Genomic DNA, 18,777 nt, shown 5'->3' with positions numbered 1-18,777 from the left:
GAGTGACGTCACCCGAAAGTTGCTGAGACAAGGTCTTATATAGGCCTGAGATGAGTGCATCAAGGTAGGTGGGTGGAGCTAGAGATGGTCCAACCACAGAGGCTGGGGCAGTGGCCTTTGTATTGTAAAATTAGCATGTCAATGGCTGTGGCAGTGGCCTTTGTATTGTGAGAGATTAGTCTATTCATGAGTATTAATGAGGGGGCCTGCTCGACGTGGAGTGACGTCACGCGCGGGACACAGACATTCTTGGCTCATTATAGTAGTAAATTTGGTAATCTGTACAGCACATTTCTATTGTGATGTGTCTATTTTTGGTTGCCGTGTATGTAAGCTCATTATTTAGGTCAAGCTTAAGTATTGAATATCACGCTTTTGGCTTTTGCTGCACTTTCCAAAAATTTAACCACCTCGATATCCAAGGTACTCCTTATAAAGGCATCAGGGTCGGGATCAAACCCTCGGCCTCCTCCATACCAGGTGAGGTAGTTAACATCTCCTAGCCACCGAGCTGATTCTGTCTCTGTGGCAATGATTGTCCATGCTTTGCACAAGCAAATACTGTAGAAGCATAACTCGCTTTTTGTGTCTCCACATAAATCAGAATACGATGTTTAAATACATCAGCCTAATGGCTTTTCCCACCAACATTCCCCAGCAGCATTTGTTTTAAGCAATATAATTATACCGGCTTCCATTTGGGTTTTATCAGTTAGGCTTGTTAAACTAATGGTGGTTGTTATTCAAAAAAGAGCCGGCCATTTGCGTCAGTGCCACAGTCCAAATTTACCAGACTTTAAATAATACTTTCCAATTATCCAATTGGTTAAAACCACAGAGCAGCATTGCCCTTAATGTGAAACCATGGCACACTCTACCCATCTGTAAAACATATCACCTTCGTGAGAGCCTTGCATTGTAGGAATGGTGCAAATACATCTGGTAATGATTTAATCTAATTAGATCTGAGGAAGAGTCATTACTATAAATCTTGACTTAAAGCTTTCGTGACTGCAGGAATTCATATTATTTGGGTCTTTCGGTAAAGTCACGTAGATAGGTTCAAATTAATAAAAATAAAATAAACAAAAAAACTCTGACGTTTTAATCACAACACAAGTGATCGTCATCAAGAAGAAGAAAGAGGGGGAAAGCTGCTGAGGCAGACTGTTTTAAAGGTTGAAAATGGGTGTAGCCCAAGGGTCATAAACGACGTGGTTAGTGATGTTAATGTGAGAAATTAGCTCATTAATGTAAGATCGGAGAGCGGCCTCCATGACGAGGGCGCGGAGGTGGCTATGTTAATGTGAGAGATTGGCATGTTAATGTAAGATCGCAGAGCTGCCGCCACGTCGAGGTCAGCACGCGGAAGGGGCTATGTTGGTGTGAAATTTGTTTCACCTGTTAATGTAAGATCGGAGAGCCGAACCTACGGGGATAATAAAAACTAACATCGGAAGGTGGCAGGATGAGAACAACACCAGTTATGACTTAAACTGGTTGATGACGTTCTTCCAATGATTGCTGAGTTTGTACCCATCCTTTCGGTTGAAATTGTGACTGTGTCTATATATGTGGATGGCTTCATGAACGAATTTTTTTGATAGCCAGTGGGCTTACAAAGTACCTTCGTCTTAGAGAAATCAATTGGCGTGTGAGCCAACCGCATTAAAACAATGATCAGCCAAGGCTACCGTGTTGGTCCTACCGTGTTTCAAATCTTCCTTATGCTCATGAACACAGTCAGAGACATGTCGGTTAGTTTCCCCAATGTAACTACTGCCACAGACACGGCTTAGTTTGTAGACGCCAGGGTATTGTATATCAGGGACCCTGCGCGTCCACAGGTGGTGGATAGTGGAACGACCTTCTGTGAACGTTAGCTGCAAAATAAGTAGCGGCAACCCTGGCGGATAAGCAGTTGTGGACCAAGCAGTGACAGCACCACCAGGGTGTGGTTAGGACTGAAAATGCCAATGGTTTTCCTCTTGAAAAGCGACATATACCCTTTAACGATGCTGCCGCATGGCGAGTATAGGCCGCCATTATAATAAGCATGTCTGCCACCAGCCATGGGTTAACAAGTCCTCAACGGCAGAGCAGGAGGAGGAAGATGTTAACATCTCAACAGCTGTGAAGGCGGACCAAGACTGCAGCATAACGATATCGCCAATCGTACTGGTCTCCTTGCCATTGGATTCATGGTCCCATTCTCTCAAGAACTGTGGAAGCTACTGTACAACAGCTTTTTGGCGTCATCTGGTCCAACACCATGTGAGACTAGACTCTAAGGAAAGCTGTCTCGGGTGTGGACCAATCAATTTCAAGGACAGTGCATACATTATCAGAGTTATGTTTTTTGTTTGCATTCCGACCGCAGGTATTGTGGTCAATGCAAACATGACTCCTTGTAAAAAAAAGGTGTCAGTTTTGTTGCCAGATAACAGGGTAAAAAAAACAATTATTAGCTTCTCCACAATAAAATAAATCATGCACAGGCGTGTTTCATTAAAGGAACAACATCTTCTGGCCCATTCAATACAATGTTTTTGGTGACCAGCTAGTGACGACGGGAGCATGATTGTGAAGTCTGGAAGCTTCTAGTGGCAGCTACAAGAAGGTCATCTAACACTCAGCAGAAGCAAGAGTGTGTTTCTGCAGCTGTACCTGCGACTAAGAAGTCCTTTCAAATGATCCACTCTGCTCACCCCACGTGGGGAAGGAGCTAGGAAAGTGGCCCTAAACATAGTCTGTCTCACTCCTTCCCGACTGGATAACCACGTTCAGAAGGATCCCCATTACTGTGGTGGAAACAAAACTAAAAGTCAGATAATTACCTTTGGGAACTGGAATGTCAGGACCCTTATGGACAACACTAAAAGTGAACGCCCAGAATGCTGCACCTTAATCGTGGTCCAGAAACTCAGACGACACAACACTGACGTAGCTGCCCTCAATGATGCTCGACGAGAAGAGGAGGGGCAGCTCAAGGAACAAGGAGCTGGCTGTACCCTCTTCTGTAAAGGCAGACAGGAAGAACAGCGGCGGCTGCACAGAGTTGGTTTCTCCATCAAGAATGAACTTGATGAGTGAGCGCCTCATGACTCTATGTCTCACACTGGTGGGGAGCCAATATTCTACTGTCATCAGCGTATATGCCCTGATTCTTCACTCCGATTATGAATGTTACATCAACCTTGATCAGGTCCTTTCTACTGTTCCTGTGGGAGACAAACTTATTCTGCTCGGTGATATGCATGCCAGAGTTGGAAGAAACATAAACCTCTGTAATGGAACCATCGGGAAAGATGGAGTGGGTAAAGTCAATTCCAACGGCATCCTTCCCTTAACTAAATGCACGGAAAATGGAGTAATCATCAACACCCTGTTACGCCAGAAAAACAAATACAAAACATCATAGCATCATCTGTGATATAAGCACCGCCCCTTGATCGATTACGTCATTGTCCATGCCCAGGATCCCAAAGATGTCTGCATCATCCAGGCTATTCTAGTAGCTGCTGGTGGCTGGACTGATCATCGACTCATCTGCTCAACCATGCTCATAAAAGTGGCTCCCAAGTGACGGCTTCATCGGAAGAGATGTCTACAGAAGATTAACATTGAAGCTTTATAGGACTCCATTAAGCAAGACCTCTTCCGCCAATGCCTCAATGAAAAACTGTCAAACTTGATTAACCAAAAGTGGGAGAATGTAGTTCGTCAGAGAAAGTGCTTCAAGGATGTCCTCAAGTCCAACATGAAGAAGTGCTCCATCGACACTAACTCAAGGGAGTATCTTTCTCAGGATCACCTCAGATGGAGGCAGAGTCTATTTCAAGAAGCCAAACATTTTAAAACTTAACAGCAGAAACAGAAAAAGTGGGAATGGCGGAAACAACAGCCTGCAGCCCGACTTACTAATGCAGTTCCACCCACCACTATTTCTGGACACATGTGCCAGAGTTGCGGCAGAATCTGTCGATCCCAGATTGGTCTCTTCAGCCATCTTTGGACCCACAGAAAATCCAAATTTTCTCTGGAAGGCAATCCTCGATTGCGAGGGAAAGCCTATGATGACACTTGGGTCCCTGGTTCCATTGAAAAGGACGCAGTTGGGTTCATATTTTCACTACCACCACACCGTTCCGGGCCCTATCCACTGCTATTTGTGACTCAGTCTATGGGCCTCTGAGTCTATGAGTTTGTATGTACAATGTTAGTTCATGGGCTTCTCTGGACAGGCAAGATATTGGTAATACGAAGCCGTAATTTTCACAGCCCCGATGTGTTATATGTAATTTTTGCTGTGACTGAAATGATGTACATTATATAAGCGATATAGTTTGAAGAGTTGCGATGATTAGAAGGCTCGTGTAGGGGCTAATGTTGATCAAACTGTCGAATGTTTCCCTGCACTCAAGTATACAAATGGGAGAATGTGGAGCGCCATCTGCAGTTGGAAATGATGCGTCGATAGCTCAAGGAGCTGGAGAAAGCCACGGCCACGGTCTCCACCAACACCACTACTGCCTCCAACGCCATCCTGGCAGCCACATGCAGTTCCGCCACCACCACCACCAGGGATGCTGTTGGGATATGCATCGACACCCCCACCCCGACTGCTTCTAGCATATTATTCACCCCCACCGCTATGGCGCTTGATGTTGGCAGATTCAGCGCTGCCACCCCGGCTGCTGCTGGCATCTCCAACACCGCCACCACCACCCCGGCTGCTGCCGGGAGATCCAACGCTGTCATCCCAACCCAGCTCATGCTGGCAGATGCACCACTGCCTCCCCAGCTTTTGCTGGGAGATCCACCACCACCACCGCCTGTGCCAAAGCCACCAGGTTCGGCAAATTGCGTAAATGTATTCGAGAACTTCACTGGTCGGCTACTGCTGGAAGATCCACCGCCGCTACCCCTACATCTGCAGGCCGATCCACCACCGACACCCCTGCGTCTGCAGGCCGATCTACCGCCACCACCCCAGCGTCTGCATGCCAATCCACCACCACCCCAACGTCTGCAGGCCAATCCACCGCTGCCACCTGTGCGTCTGCAGGCTGATGCACCTTCACCACTCCTGGGACTTCATATTCAATACCCGTTGAGAAATACAACTGAGATTCTTGCATTACGTGTAGTCATTACACTTTCGGTGTTTTGCTTTCACTGGTGTTTGTCACGCCAAAACAAAGGTCACATGTTGCTTTCGGGAGGTTATAGCTGGGAGGGAGAGGACAAGTTTGGCAGAAAAGAACCAGAGCTTTGTATGAAGTGATAGGCCATGTAACTTTTATACAGCGCTAAGCAGCTGAAAAAAAGGATCTGCCACTGAACTAATTCAGAGTAAGACCTCCGCTCTGAAATCGGAGCTGGTCATAAACAACTGCCCAGATATGGGAATACCTCCACTCTTTCCACAACTACCTATCATGCGGAGTTGAGGGGGTGGAGTACTTGAAGACATACAAAATATCAAGGTAGGTACTGCTTTGATTTATTTGGTAGGGCAAATGGTAAGGCCCTACCTCTTATTGGCACGATCCAGGTTCACCATCAGACTCTCCCACTCCTCGAAGTGAACAGCCATTACGAGATCATCACCAACATCATCAGCACACAGATCATCTGTTGTTCTCTCCTTCCAGATTAAGAAAAACCGTGGGGCATGTTACACGTTAACATTATTGATACATTACGATTAGTAGATCAAAGTAGATTTTAATACAATCAGTCCTCGCTTAGAATGCCCCCGTAGAACACTGATTCGTTACAGTGATAGGTGTGGGGCCAAATGTTCTGGACTGACTTCTACCACCAAGCCAGCTTCACAACATCTGCGCGTTTCTCCGGTTTCCTCCTACGTGCCGAACCCTGATGCTTGAAATTGTCCAAACATCTTAATGCAGCACGGAGCTAATAATGAGTCTCGAGACTCAATGTGGCTCACCTGGGTACATAAAGGATATTTCTAGATTTGATTATATTTATTCATATGATTCAGCCGAGCAGCTGCACTGCGATGTGCCAGCCTTGCCACTGTGTCATGGTAGTAGTGGTGGTAAAACCGATTCGGAATAATATGTTCAGTACGCGTCGTCATTTTTTATTTTAAAAGTGTTAATCAAACGAGTTGCAGTGACGTCATGGCCGAGTAAGCAGCAATGACCGCTCCCACCCCTACATTAGAACATTACCTTTTTCGACCCAACATAACCACTCGCTTTCCTGTTTGATAGTTTTCTTATTTTTCTACCTGGCCTCAGGCACTTTATAGGGGGCCTTGGAAAGCTGGTTTTCTACTTTGGAGCTTCCTAGGGCGATCCACAGCCTCCTTAGGTGCTAGAGTCCTCAGTAAGCAACTTGAGCCTGACCTCATGGCTAGGCCAAGGGGACCTTCCGCCTGTATCTTTGTGCTCCATGGAAGACAGATCCCCTGGGAAAAAAGCCATAGCTTTGTCTCCCCCCCCCCCCACGTTCAAGTTGACACCAGAGATCCCGGTGGGAGGAACGAGAGCTCTTACAAGCCCTTTTGTAAAAAAAAAACAAAGAGAATACTGCCCTTCTTCGGGTCCTCAACGAGATGTCGAGTAAGGTTTGCAGGAGGGTGAAGATTCAGGAGGCAGCCACATATGACCCTTCAGACTATGCTAGACGAGCAGAGCGGTGCAATGAAGACCTACGAAGCCAGGCTGCTGGAACCTGAGGAGGCTTACATCAGACTGGACTCTAAGGGACGGGAGTGCCAAGTAAACCATACGGCCTCCCGGAGGGGGTCGAGGGCAACGCTCCTCAAGATGCTCTCTCCTACATTCGGCTACATCTGCTCGAAGCTCCGGCATTCCTCTCTACAACTGGGCCATCACCACCTACACGAGTCGGCGCTGCGCTGTGACCACGGCGTGCCTCCACGCGTGCCTGTCGACGGTCGTCCTCAAGACTGCCCGCATCGAACGCGAGCTCATCTCATTCGTATGGCAATGCTTGCTTCCCGCAGAGCAGACTCCTGTCCACAACCTCTCTCACATAGATGTAGCGTAATAAATGCACATCCTATACCGTCGGTATACTTACCTGCAGTTGCGGGCACAAGCCCATAGAGGGTGCCACCCAGAGCTGGGGAAGGACAGAGAGAGCCAGGCCCCAGGTGAGGAGTTGGGGGGTTCTTCCAGAGCCCCCTGGAAGGTTCTAGAGAGGGAGCGGTACCGGGGGCGGAGAGCCCCCGAGAGGTGTATTAAAGGGGCACCTCTTGGACAGCTCGGGGCAGTGCTCCGAAGACGAAGAACAGAAGACCAGCCTAGCTAGGACCCTGGGACCCGACATCATTATAAGGGTCGGGGCCGAGCGCGGACCAGTGGTCAGGACCCGCACCTTGGCTGGGTCGGGTCAGAGTAGCCTCCCTAGCTAGGACCCTGGGACCTCGAGCCCGACGTCCTTGTAAGGACCGGGCCGAGCTCGGACCAGTGGTCAGGACCCGTACCTTGACTGGGTCGGGTCAGAGTAGCCTCCCTAGCTAGGACCCTGGGACCTCGAGCCCGACGTCCTTGTAAAGGACCGGGCCGAGCTTGGACCAGTGGTCAGGACCCGTACCTTGGCTGGGTCGGGTCAGTTAGCCTCCCCTAGGGCACAGATAGCCAGAGGGCTGAGAGCCAGGTTTGATCAGTGAGAGGCACGCTAGCCCGGAGGCTGTACCTACCTAGATAGTGGGAGTTAAGGGGAGTTCTGTTCATAGTTACAAATAAACCGTGTTGCCTCTAAAGACGTCTCCAGTCTCCGTGGAACCCACTACATATGTGTATTTTTATATTTTGACCACTGTGATATACACGTTGCCTGCGTGCGGCGACGCTGGATGCTTTTCCCTCTTCCTTTTCCTCATCCCTTCATCACAGAATGAACACGGTAACGCGGTCATGCACCTTGGGGGGGGGGGGGGGGGGTCAGACATTTGTAACGATGTGTGACGAGGGGGGGGTTTGAGAAATGTGACGTCACATCAAAATGCGCAACTTTAAGTATAGAATTGTTATAACACTAATTGTTATAACACTCCTACATCAGTGCAGCACCACGCACGACAATGACAATAGTTGAAGCATGTTTTATTTTCAAGATGGAAATATGGTTTTGGGGGGGGGGGGGGGCAGAGCTTTGTGACGTCATATTTGAGGGGGGGGTCTGACTTTTTGTGACGCCGAGTGACGAGAGGTCAAAAATTGCGTGACGTCATTTATGGACGGCCCCTCAAGTGAATGGCAAAATTGGTTTCGATTTACGTTGTTTCACTTACCGTCGTGTTTTTCAATGTACTAAATCGATAACTTCAGTGCTTGGGGGATTTTGGAGCTGGCTCACCGCCTGGGCTGCTGCTGCCTTCCCACTCGGCTGTGGTTGCTCGAACCTCCGAGTCGTTCATAGCTCGTGGCTTCTAATATCGGAAGGAAGCGGTGGTCGTCTTTGCTCGATGGCCAAGAGCTGCTGCTGCAAGGATGACCGGAGTTTGCGTGATGATCGTTTATGCTCCTGGACACGAGATCAGCAAGGTGTGATGTTTCATTTGTGGGAGTTGCACCGCCTGTACGCGATCAACCGTCGACGCGCCCACCCGGGCCCCACGTTTGCCGTGAGGCACCATGAGGGCCTCCCCGACGGCCAGGGCCTCCGCACGGTCGGAGTGGGCAGAGGCCGGCGTTCGACTGGTGGTTTGAAAAGAACACGGACAAACATTCGAGCTCACGCTTTTGCTTTGGCAACAATTTTCGTTAATTGGGCTCCGAGCGGCTCAACAAGCCTGGAAGCCGGCGCATTTAATCACCTCCGAGATCGAAATGTGGCAAATCGCATGCAAATTAGGAGCAAGTTGGCCCAGGGATTGAGAATCAAATTTGCATGTGAAACGGCGGTGCAGGACTCGATTCGAAGGCGAGTGAATACTGCGCGGTGGTGCATTGCAAGTGGACAATATTATCATCCAACAGTGACCAGCATGGTGAAGTATGGTCAAACTAAACCTGACATCCAACATCACGTGGTGAGATGTTCATCCAGCAGTGGAAAACGTAACTTAGAGTAACCAAAATAACAGAAGATGCATGGAAAATAAATCGGTTTAATTTTGTATATAAACGCGTATAACTCATGTGTACATGCTTGTAAATATACAATTCAGCTAAAAAATGTTAAACACATTTACACAAAGTCGCAAAGACATCAACTCGCTTAAATCTTTACCACTACTCCAGGAGCTTAGAATTATTGCCCAAGTACTGTATATACGTGAGCAAAGTTATAACCAATTATGAAACAATTTGAAAACGTGTCAATATTTTGTCAGAAATTATCTTTGCACGTCTAAAGGACAAGAGAAGCTGTAACGAAATGCACATTTGTAAACGATTAAACCTTATAATTTTCTGACACCGACGTTTTTTCCAAAAACATTCCTTGTGTGATTGCACAGAGTCCGATGAGGGGTGGGGCAGCTGTGTAAAAAAACCTGAGGTGAAATTCTCCGTTAAACCGACGATTTCAACAGCAACAGCTCGGGGAATTTTATACTCTGTTCTATGCAGCTGACCGCTGCCCCTTCATACAGTAAATGGCATCCTCACAAGAATAAGTAACCTAACATCCCTTGCAGGGAATCCTCTCGCGATAAAAAATCTTCCATTTGCCATCCACCACGAGACCCCTGCGGGTGTCACCGTGCACAATCATACTTCGAAGCTCTTGCTCGGATTCCCCAGAGCTTTGCCCTCCGAGTGGCCACCCTAATGGCCCACTCCGACAGGCCAAACCTGGCACAATTGTAGGTTTTCAACTATAATACACGTTTTATGGGTTAGATCGTTTAAATATATAAATGTGTTGTTAAACCCACCACCACCCGACAGCCAATTAGTAAGGTTTGTCACGTAAACAGAACATGTCAATTCGTTACTAGTACAGTCCACTAGTGTGTTGGAGAGCAAAGCCACACCATTTACAATCTAAGTACAACATTTCGCCAGCACTAACTAGCTTCATCAGGCGACAGCCATCACTTGTGAGCACTTCTTTCGCGAATTGGGAGGGGAATCAATGAATGCATATGACTACGGGTATCCATTACCGATTGGGTTATTTATATGTTAATCAACACACATTATGCATGTGCATTAAGGAACGAGGATTCTCCACGAATCTGGCTGTCGCCTGATGAAGCTGGTTGTAATTACTGGTGAAACATTGTACTCAGATTGTAAATGTTGTGGCTTTGCTCTCCAAGATACCTGGTGTGATGTTACTAGTAACGAATTGGCACGTTCTGTTAATGTGACAAACCTTTCAAATTGGCTGTGTCGGGTGGTGGCGGGTTTACCGACACATTTAAATATTTATTACGTGATCTAACCAAAAAAACCTGTGTTATGGATATTGGTCGCGAAAGCCTACGTGTTAAACTGGTTTTCAACTGTTAGATCAGTGGTAGCTGATATGTGAATCGCGATCCATGGGTGGATGATCGCAAAAGATTGTGATTGTGGATCTCGGGACAAATAGGAATAAACACCTCTAATATAAAGCAATTCTTGTTATAGCAGATGGCAAAACAAAATCCCCGACTAAGAATTAATGGATTAATAATATATATTTTAAACCAATAGATCGCACTAGCACTTGGCATGTCTACAGTGTTCTATTAGTCAGTTAAATCCATCCGGGTAACTGTTGGTCATATATTGCTGGTAGATCACGGAACATGTTGAGATATACCAGAATGGATCACAGTGCTTTGTGGGTTGGACACTGCTGCGTTAGTCAATAAACACCACCGATTCAGTAACCAATATTTTTGTGAAATCACCTTCATCACAAGGGGGTCAGTATCTTGGCTGGCAAAGAAGTGGGGCATAAGATATCCTAAACCTTTCATACATCTTGACGCGTATACACCTTAATTGTCTGATTGTACTGGTTGGCAAGGTAAAAATCCTAAATTAAAAAAAAAAATTGCGCTACCATTTGAACCGCTGCGACAGGAGAACGAAGAACCGGTGACCTCTGGATTGCAAGTTCAGAGTGCAAACCGTCTGTTACTTCAGGGTAGCATTTCTCATAACCGCCACTACTTTTTTTTCAATTGTTCACCTCTGCTTGCGAGCACAATGTACACTTAATTAACTCTGCAGATGTAAAACCCAGAGTGTGTGCCCACTCATGCACCTCCTCCGACATCTTGTTGACACCGCATCCACGATACACTAGTGCTGTCTGGGTTTCTTAGGCCGGGGAGAAGGCGAGCCCCATGGGGTGGACTCCGCAGGGTTGTAGCCTGGAATCTGTGACAGCGGACACACAAATGGCACAAACGTACAACGAAAGATAGTCACCCAAATAAGCCTTTAACAGACTGTGCTGCTGTTAGGCGGCATGGCCCACGAGGGGGTAAGTGGCCAACACCTCTCCCCAGTGCTGATATTTACACACTGCACCAGGTACTCATTTAAGAAAGAGTTGACCTTGGGTAGGCAAAACAGCAGTTCAGATAATCCTCATTGGTGTTGGCGGTGAGTGGGAATTGGGTTGCCGGGTTCATAGCGCAGCGTGCTAACCACTACACCAATGCTCTCACACACACACACATGTGAGTATTTCCAACACAAGTGATACGTTATTATTACACTTAATAACACTGAAAAACTTCGCCAAGTCTGAACAGGGGGAGAGAAGATGACAACTCCACGCAGTAACACACTCTAGTTGGGAATCAAACCCAGTTTTCTTGCTGCAAGATGCAAGGGTTTACCAATGTGCCACCCTGCCGCCCATGGCGATACGTAAACTACCTTAATACCAGTTTCAACGCATGCTTCTTTTTAGATATGGGAGGAAACCAGAGAACCCGGAGGAAACCCATGCAGAACAGACTCATGGAGTTTTGTTAAGAAATCTGATATCTACCAAGGCTCCCACACCCTGACTTAGCTTGGTATCTTGAGAACTCGCATTCATCAACAACTGCCCCTAACGATCATTTAAATAGGTCACGTTTCAGATAATGGCCCTTCTTGTACAATGAACTAGGGCCATAATAATAATCTATTTCATACAACACCTTGCATATCGAAACATCTCAAAAAAGCACTGGACATTAAAAAACTACTCAAGTATAGATACAAGCCAATAGAAATGAAGTAAAAGCCGATAATAACAATAATGACAGTGATACTGACACTTTACACAGCATGCAAAATGCAAAAAAAGCTAATCATAATGATTCCCCTCACAGTAATAACCAATCAGAATCCAGGAAAAGCCAATTAATAACGACGTTTTCAAGCTGGATTTAAACACACGGACAGTCACAACTGATATAGGTAGGGATAGTGTCCCATAGTCTTTGGATATACAGTCTGTTCTATAATACAGTAGTTGCGTACCTCAAGAACACCGCGTTTTGGAAAAATCGTGATATAATAAATAATATATATTATATGGGGTAAAGCGCAGTCCGCAATAACGCGTGAGATGCGTAACACAGGCTGAACAAAGACTAAGGAACGTGGGTAGCATCTAGAAGCATCCAGCAGCATCCCGCCTTGTGCGATGCTACGCCGAGGCAGCCGTTACGACCGCTTATTCCTACTCGCGCGACGTAGTTCCATTCATTCAACCGAGTTATATCCAGTTCGGATCCGCGTTACACAAAAAATGCGTTCCTTCATACATTCATCATCGTGTTATATCCAATTTGCCAGTTACAGGAGGTATAGGACAACAGACTGCAGCTCAAAATGCTAGCTATACATATATTTTTTCCATCCAAGACCAGAGTTTATATTTTATTCCTGTGTTATAAGGGTATTACGTTCAGGGGCTAAATGCCAATGGATGGGTCTGATAGCCACGGGAGAGCCTCAGGAGAGAGTTTGTGTCATCTTGCCACCCCCTCCATTGAAGGAGCGCAGACTACAGTGGTGTAAAATGTGGTCCATAGTTTGGGTTGCATGGCCACAATCGTACAGTAGCTTGTTTTTAATGCACTGCTATGTATCTGCTGGAGTCTCTATGAATCTCTAGGAATCATAATGGGTCGCTCTGTATCTCCTATGTATCTCTGTGTCTCTATGGGTTTCCGATACGGTTCCACAGTTTGGGTTGCATGGCAACAAGCGCTATGCTGTGGCTTGTGTCATTAATTTTCGGCCCGCTGACGTTCCGATGCGGCGAGCGTTTGTTTTCTGTGCACTACTGCTGGCGCAGCAAGCAGCAACAGCAGCATGGTCACAATACAATTCGGTTGTATTCCGAGGTTGTGCATCGCGCCGCACGGTGAGTACCTCCGGGCGGACGAGGTGCATGCGGATCCGCTGGTGCTGCAGGTTGGACGAATCCAGCGACACGCGCACGCACACGCGGTCGAACATGTTCAGCGCGATGCCCTCCACGCACAGCGTGGGGCCCTACACAAAACACAAAGACATATCTCCAATGTAGCCTTAACAGACTGTTGGGGCAAGTGCTGTTGGCGAGGAGCACAGATGAAGGCCGGCACGGCACACAAGGGGGTGGGTCGCCGGCGCCATGCCCGGCCGCCTTTGTCTCCCCAGTGGCGATGTTTACACACCGCACCAGGCGTTCAATTGAGTTCCGAGTCAACCTAGGGGAGGCCCAGGACCGGTTCAGATAATCATCACTGGTGTTGACTGTGCGAAGGAATCGAACCCATGTCGCTGGGATCGTAGCGCAGAGCGCTAACCGCTACACTACCGCTGACTGCTCTCTACCAAGTGCCCTGCACACAAGCACGGATTGACGTAAACCCAACGTTATTATTCCAACTATTACTGGGTCACTCAGAAAAGCCTCACTGATTCTCAAAACGTTTGCATTCAAGGTCACTGCTACGTCTTTGTAAAAGGAGGCGAACGATTGATATGTGCTCCCCAAATAAGTAATTTGCATGTAATTTGCCAACCTTGGACCATGATGCTGGCACACGAATAATGTTACAGGATCTTTTAACGTCCACTGTTAAAGCGGATAGCCTATAAATATTTTACGCTTAATACACACCACAGTATTAACCGGAGAGGCCACCGAGTTTGAAACGCAAACCTCCACAACACACAGCGAATGCAATACCGCTTGGGCCACCTCACCGCGAGCTGAAAACCAGGCATGAGAAGCCGATGGCTGCAATGACCAAACCAACCGAGGGATCGTGATGTGCGGGCCAGCCAAGGAATTTTAAAGCCTTATTTGGCCATCATTAAGGAGTAGATGCAACCCCCCTTAGGTTATATGGAGTGTACAATTGCAGTTAAGAACATACCTAAAATATGGCTGCAAATGTTGACCCTTTTGAGCTTCTGGTCCAAATTAGGCTGTGTGCATTATCCACTTATCCACGCAGAGTGACAATGTAATGCGGCATGCAAGGCATGCTGGAAAGGACTGGATCCAATGGTCACAAATGTGCTTTTTGCCATCTAGAGATCACTTTTTGCATCAACTACTATTTCCCTCATTTGTTTTTATTCTACAAGTACTTTTCTGCCCTTCGAGTTTCTCATTGTTTACAGAAAGCATTAGATTTTCTCTCTAATTCTTCCGGACCTGAGGGATTTTACTGTATTTTTAATGTGATGTCCTCTCCGTGACAATACGGGCTCAGTCATGGCAGTTATTTCCAAAGCATATTTAATTGTGACCGTTTTACATTTGAAACGCATTTACATCATTTAATTCAGTTTCAGTTTATTTTGGTATAGCCCTGTGAGCCATCCGGCTCTAATGTATCCACCGGTGTAACTTCCTCTGTAATAGTCCACACTGCCAAATGGCAAAAAAAAACGGAGCTTCGTATCTCACTGCGTTCTTCCACCTTAAACCAAGTGTCTGTGTGTCTGATAGAAACCTAATCGTAGAGAGATGGTCAGGGGGCTTGGGTCCCAGTGCATTAAGCCAGTCCTGGGTTTAAATGCAGAATTCAGCCGTTCGGGAAATGCCAATGCCTCCCGGTTAAGTGAACACATGCCCTACCTCCTCGTCGAAGGTAACGTTGAGCTTGAGATCTTTGGAGTCAAAGAAAACCGTCCCCTCCAAGCCGTACTTGGGAATGAGCACCACCACGGCGTTCTTGCGCACAAACAGCACGAAGCCCTCTTCGCTCACCACTCCCTTGCTCTTGAAGAACAATTGAGACCACAACAACAACAGCCGTTAATCACCGCTACGTGGCCAAGAGCAGACACACGCGCATCACTTACCAAGCCCATAATTAGTTAACAAAATTTAAGGTAATTTTCCGCATCCCCCCGCTAATTTATTCCAGTTGTGCTATTGGCATCATGTCATGGGGATTATTTTGAGTTCAATCGTGAAGGTACAATGTCAATTGTATTGACTATAATCCTCCATCACCTGACAGAGCCAATCAAATAAAGTTGTCACATCATGGGCAAATGTGCCAAGTGACTAGGTTTTTCAGCAAACACAGAAGAATGCTGAAAAGCAATGTCAAGTGTAGCCAACCAGTACAGCCACGGCACCACCACACGTAAGCGTGCGAATAGAAAACAATTGATTCTTACTACACGCACAATACGATGCCTGCTTTCGTGGCCTTAAAAATGGTTTTCAAGAGACGAATAGACGCATTATCAGGTGCCTAAGCACACGCCGTGCAAGCTCCACGTGGCCCACACTTCCGCCTCCCACCTGCGTGTGGAAAGCTACAGACGAGCGTTGGGCGTACTGCGCCATCTTGTGGCGGTAGTTGAGGTTGTTGCAGAGCTGCTGCTGCTTCTGCTTGTCGGTGAGCGCCGGGTACGTGGGGTCGGCGCCCACGCACACGGCCAGCAGCCGGTGCACAATCACATCCGAGTATCTGTAACGGTACAGGGAGACAACAACAACAATATTCACATTTGTTGTAGCCTCTATTTAATATGAAGATTAAATTTACAGTAGATACAGGCTGCGGTATGGCCACGAGATGCCAACGGAGCAGCGGTATTAATCCACCAAGCACCGCGATTCATTCTGTTGGATCTCAGCGGGTTTCACGATCCACCAGAAAGCTACGCAAACAATGACTCAGATGGATTTAACCCTGATAGAATACTGTACTCTGGCCATACCACGTTCTAGCACCATCTGCTGGTGGAAATTATCTTTGTTAATGTATGAATTTAATTCTTTGTTGAGGACTTTTTATTTGTCATCAGATGTAACGCAAATTGCTGCCTGCTCATATCTGTGTTCTTATTTAAGATCCACAACAAAATCGTTAGCGATCCATGGCAGAATTGCAATTCACTTTTGGCCGCCGCTGCAACACGGCAATGGATTCTTGATTCTGCACGTGGAACACTGTCACCCTCCTTGTAGGCGTCGGTGTTCTCCGAATCCTCTAGTTTTTCTCCAACACAAGCCAAACAACCATTTAAGGAATTGGCCAAACTTCCCGTTTAAAGGACCTTTTAGAAAAATAAGTCAAAATCTGAATCTTTATCCTGGAGAAATCCGATTCGCGATAAAAGCTCTTTTTGACAGATGTCCAGTAGGTAGATGATAGGAGTGCTAAGAATAGGAAAGGTAAACAAATCACTAAAAGTAAATAATAGAAAAAAGATATACAAGTACGTAGCCAATCGTGCTAATCGGAGGTGTGCCATAATGACAAATTAACATTGCATAAGTACATCAATTAATTAATAAATTCCTAAACTTGGGAAAGGCAACACAGTCCCAGACCACACCAAGACAACAACATAGTCCCCTCAATAATCGCGAAGGTCGATTTCACGCGTGTGCCTGACGCCAGAGCACGTCACCGTCGAATGGGCGACGTGAAGTGGGTGTAGATGGCGGTGGCGAGCCCGTAGTGGTGGGTGTCGGGCTCCATGCCGGAGCAGAAGTAGATGGCCTGCATCACGCAGCGCGTGGCCAGGATGCGCGCACTTCCTGTGGGCATTCAGGTTTCCATAACCTGGCTTGCCAGGAGAAGGCAGTACAGCAAGTGGATTAATCTACATCTGGCACAGTGCCTGGCTGCCTTCCAGCGTTGTCTGTGGTTCGTCACACCTTTTGAGTTGTTCTGCCTCTAAGGGCGAGTGGAACCTATACGGCTACATCTCAAGATAAAGGTAAAAGGTGCAGCCCTGCAATTGCTCGCTCAGGCCAATACTGACATCGTTTCAAGGCACCTCTGCTTCACAGTAGGGGGTAGCACATTCCCACCCATTTTGAGCACAATGTTCATCACAATAAGTCGACCTGATATTTCAACATTTCAGTGCTGGAATTTATCTAAAATTAAATACAGTACTACATTTATCGTGATGGTTTTTTGTTGCTTATTTCTGTGGAGTAGCTGGGAAACGAGCCGAGTCCTTCAACTCCCTACACTTGATAACACAGTGTGTTCAATGCGGCTGCTGGATTTTGAAGCCAGGGTCCCAGCTGTAATCTCTGGGTCATAGGGTGACCCAGGTGACCCTTGCAAATGAGACTATTATGGTCTCTTGAGTTCTCACCCGGTTAAACCAAAAGACCTCAAACAAAAATTTGAGCCACCCGGCGACCTCTGAATTCCTTGCGAGGAGGATGATATTGAAGGAAGGTTAACAGCAATCTAGAGACGATAGAACCCCTCTTAAAGACGGTAATTGGTTCCACGAACACGAGCATCGAAAGTTTCCCTTGTTCACCCAAAACACGTATTTTATAATATTTAAACAATGGATATGAATACATAAAGATACTAACATTATAAACACATCATATTAAAATAAACACTGTTAATAAATGCATGAATTCATTTTGATTTAAAGCTTTCGTGACTGCAGGAATTCATATTCTTGGTTCTTTCAGTAAATTCACGTAGAAGGGAAACAATAAAATAATAAAAATATAAAACAATAAAATTCTCACGACGTTTCGACTGCAACACAAGCAATCATCATCACGTGTGAAAACCACAACAAGAAAATTTGAAAAAAGTGGCGGTTATTTTAACGTTAGCACCACGGAGAGAGATTTGATAAACCATTTCGGGTCTTAATTGATTGATCACGCTCAAGGTGGCTTTCAGACCGCATCCATTATTTTTCGTCTCCCCCCTCCTCTTTTCCGAACATAGATGGACTCGTCCATCTGAACAAACTGTCAAATCTCTCTCCGTGGTGCTAACATTAAAAATAACTGCCACTTTTTTCAAATTTTCTTGTTGTGGTTTTCACACCTGATGATGATTGCTTGTGTTGCAGTCGAAACGTCGTGAGAATTTAATTTTTTATATTATTATTTTATTGTTTCCCTTCTACGTGGCATTAATTCATATTTACTGTACCTACAACAGCCCGTCGTTAACAGGGAAATGGTCGGTTAAGCCTACACATTGAGCTCTATGGAGGTCCGTTGTTAAGCGATTAGTTAACAAGGGTGGTCGTTAAAAGGGGTTCTAACTCTACTTTTGATTTCGCCGCCTTCACCAAGATGTCGTAGTTGGAAGGCGGAGGCGCCGGGTGGCGTCGAAGCAGCGCACACTCGGGGAATTCGTCTACGATGCGCTCTGCCACGGAGATGTTGGCGAGCAACATGAACTCCTCCACCATCGAGTTGGTCTCCCTGTGTACACGCACCAGTTTCCGCCACCACAACACATCAATCACAAGGGTCAAGAATCTTTATCTTAGATTATTTTGCTGATAATAAATTTCCCACGTGATAAGCCACTTTGTTCAGCTATCATTTGTGGTCAGGTAAGATTTTTTAAAA

The 18,777-nt window shown here is 46.4% G+C and overlaps 1 protein-coding gene across 1 annotated transcript; it reads right to left on the bottom strand.

The window, feature by feature from the left end:
• Positions 1–1,824: 1,824 nt before the first annotated feature.
• On the bottom strand, positions 1,825–17,026 carry LOC142905592 (exosome complex exonuclease RRP44-like). The gene is made up of 3 exons (XM_076052217.1): positions 16,833–17,026; positions 15,715–15,883; positions 1,825–1,833 (listed from the first exon to the last, which is right to left on the bottom strand). The coding sequence occupies exons 1-3, from the start codon at positions 16,970–16,972 to the stop codon at positions 1,825–1,827; spliced, it is 318 nt and encodes a 105-aa protein (XP_075908332.1). The 5' UTR covers positions 16,973–17,026.
• Positions 17,027–18,777: the final 1,751 nt, after the last annotated feature.

The sequence above is a fragment of the Petromyzon marinus genome, chromosome 55 (assembly GCF_048934315.1).
Source record: "Petromyzon marinus isolate PM22_M1 ecotype Great Lakes invasive population chromosome 55, UKy_Petmar_22M1.pri1.0, whole genome shotgun sequence".
NCBI classification, from domain to species: domain Eukaryota; kingdom Metazoa; phylum Chordata; class Hyperoartia; order Petromyzontiformes; family Petromyzontidae; genus Petromyzon; species Petromyzon marinus.
This window is presented reverse-complemented; position numbering and strand designations above follow the sequence as displayed.

Excerpts from the sequence above, each read along its gene's own strand:
- LOC142905592 (XM_076052217.1), bottom strand. The coding sequence starts at position 16,972 with ATGCCCACAGGAAGTGCGCGCATCCTGGCCACGCGCTGCGTGATGCAG. Across the intron at positions 15,884-16,832 it reads TTCACGTCGCCCATTCGACG|ATACTCGGATGTGATTGTGC; the intron begins GTGACGTGCTCT and ends GTACCGTTACAG.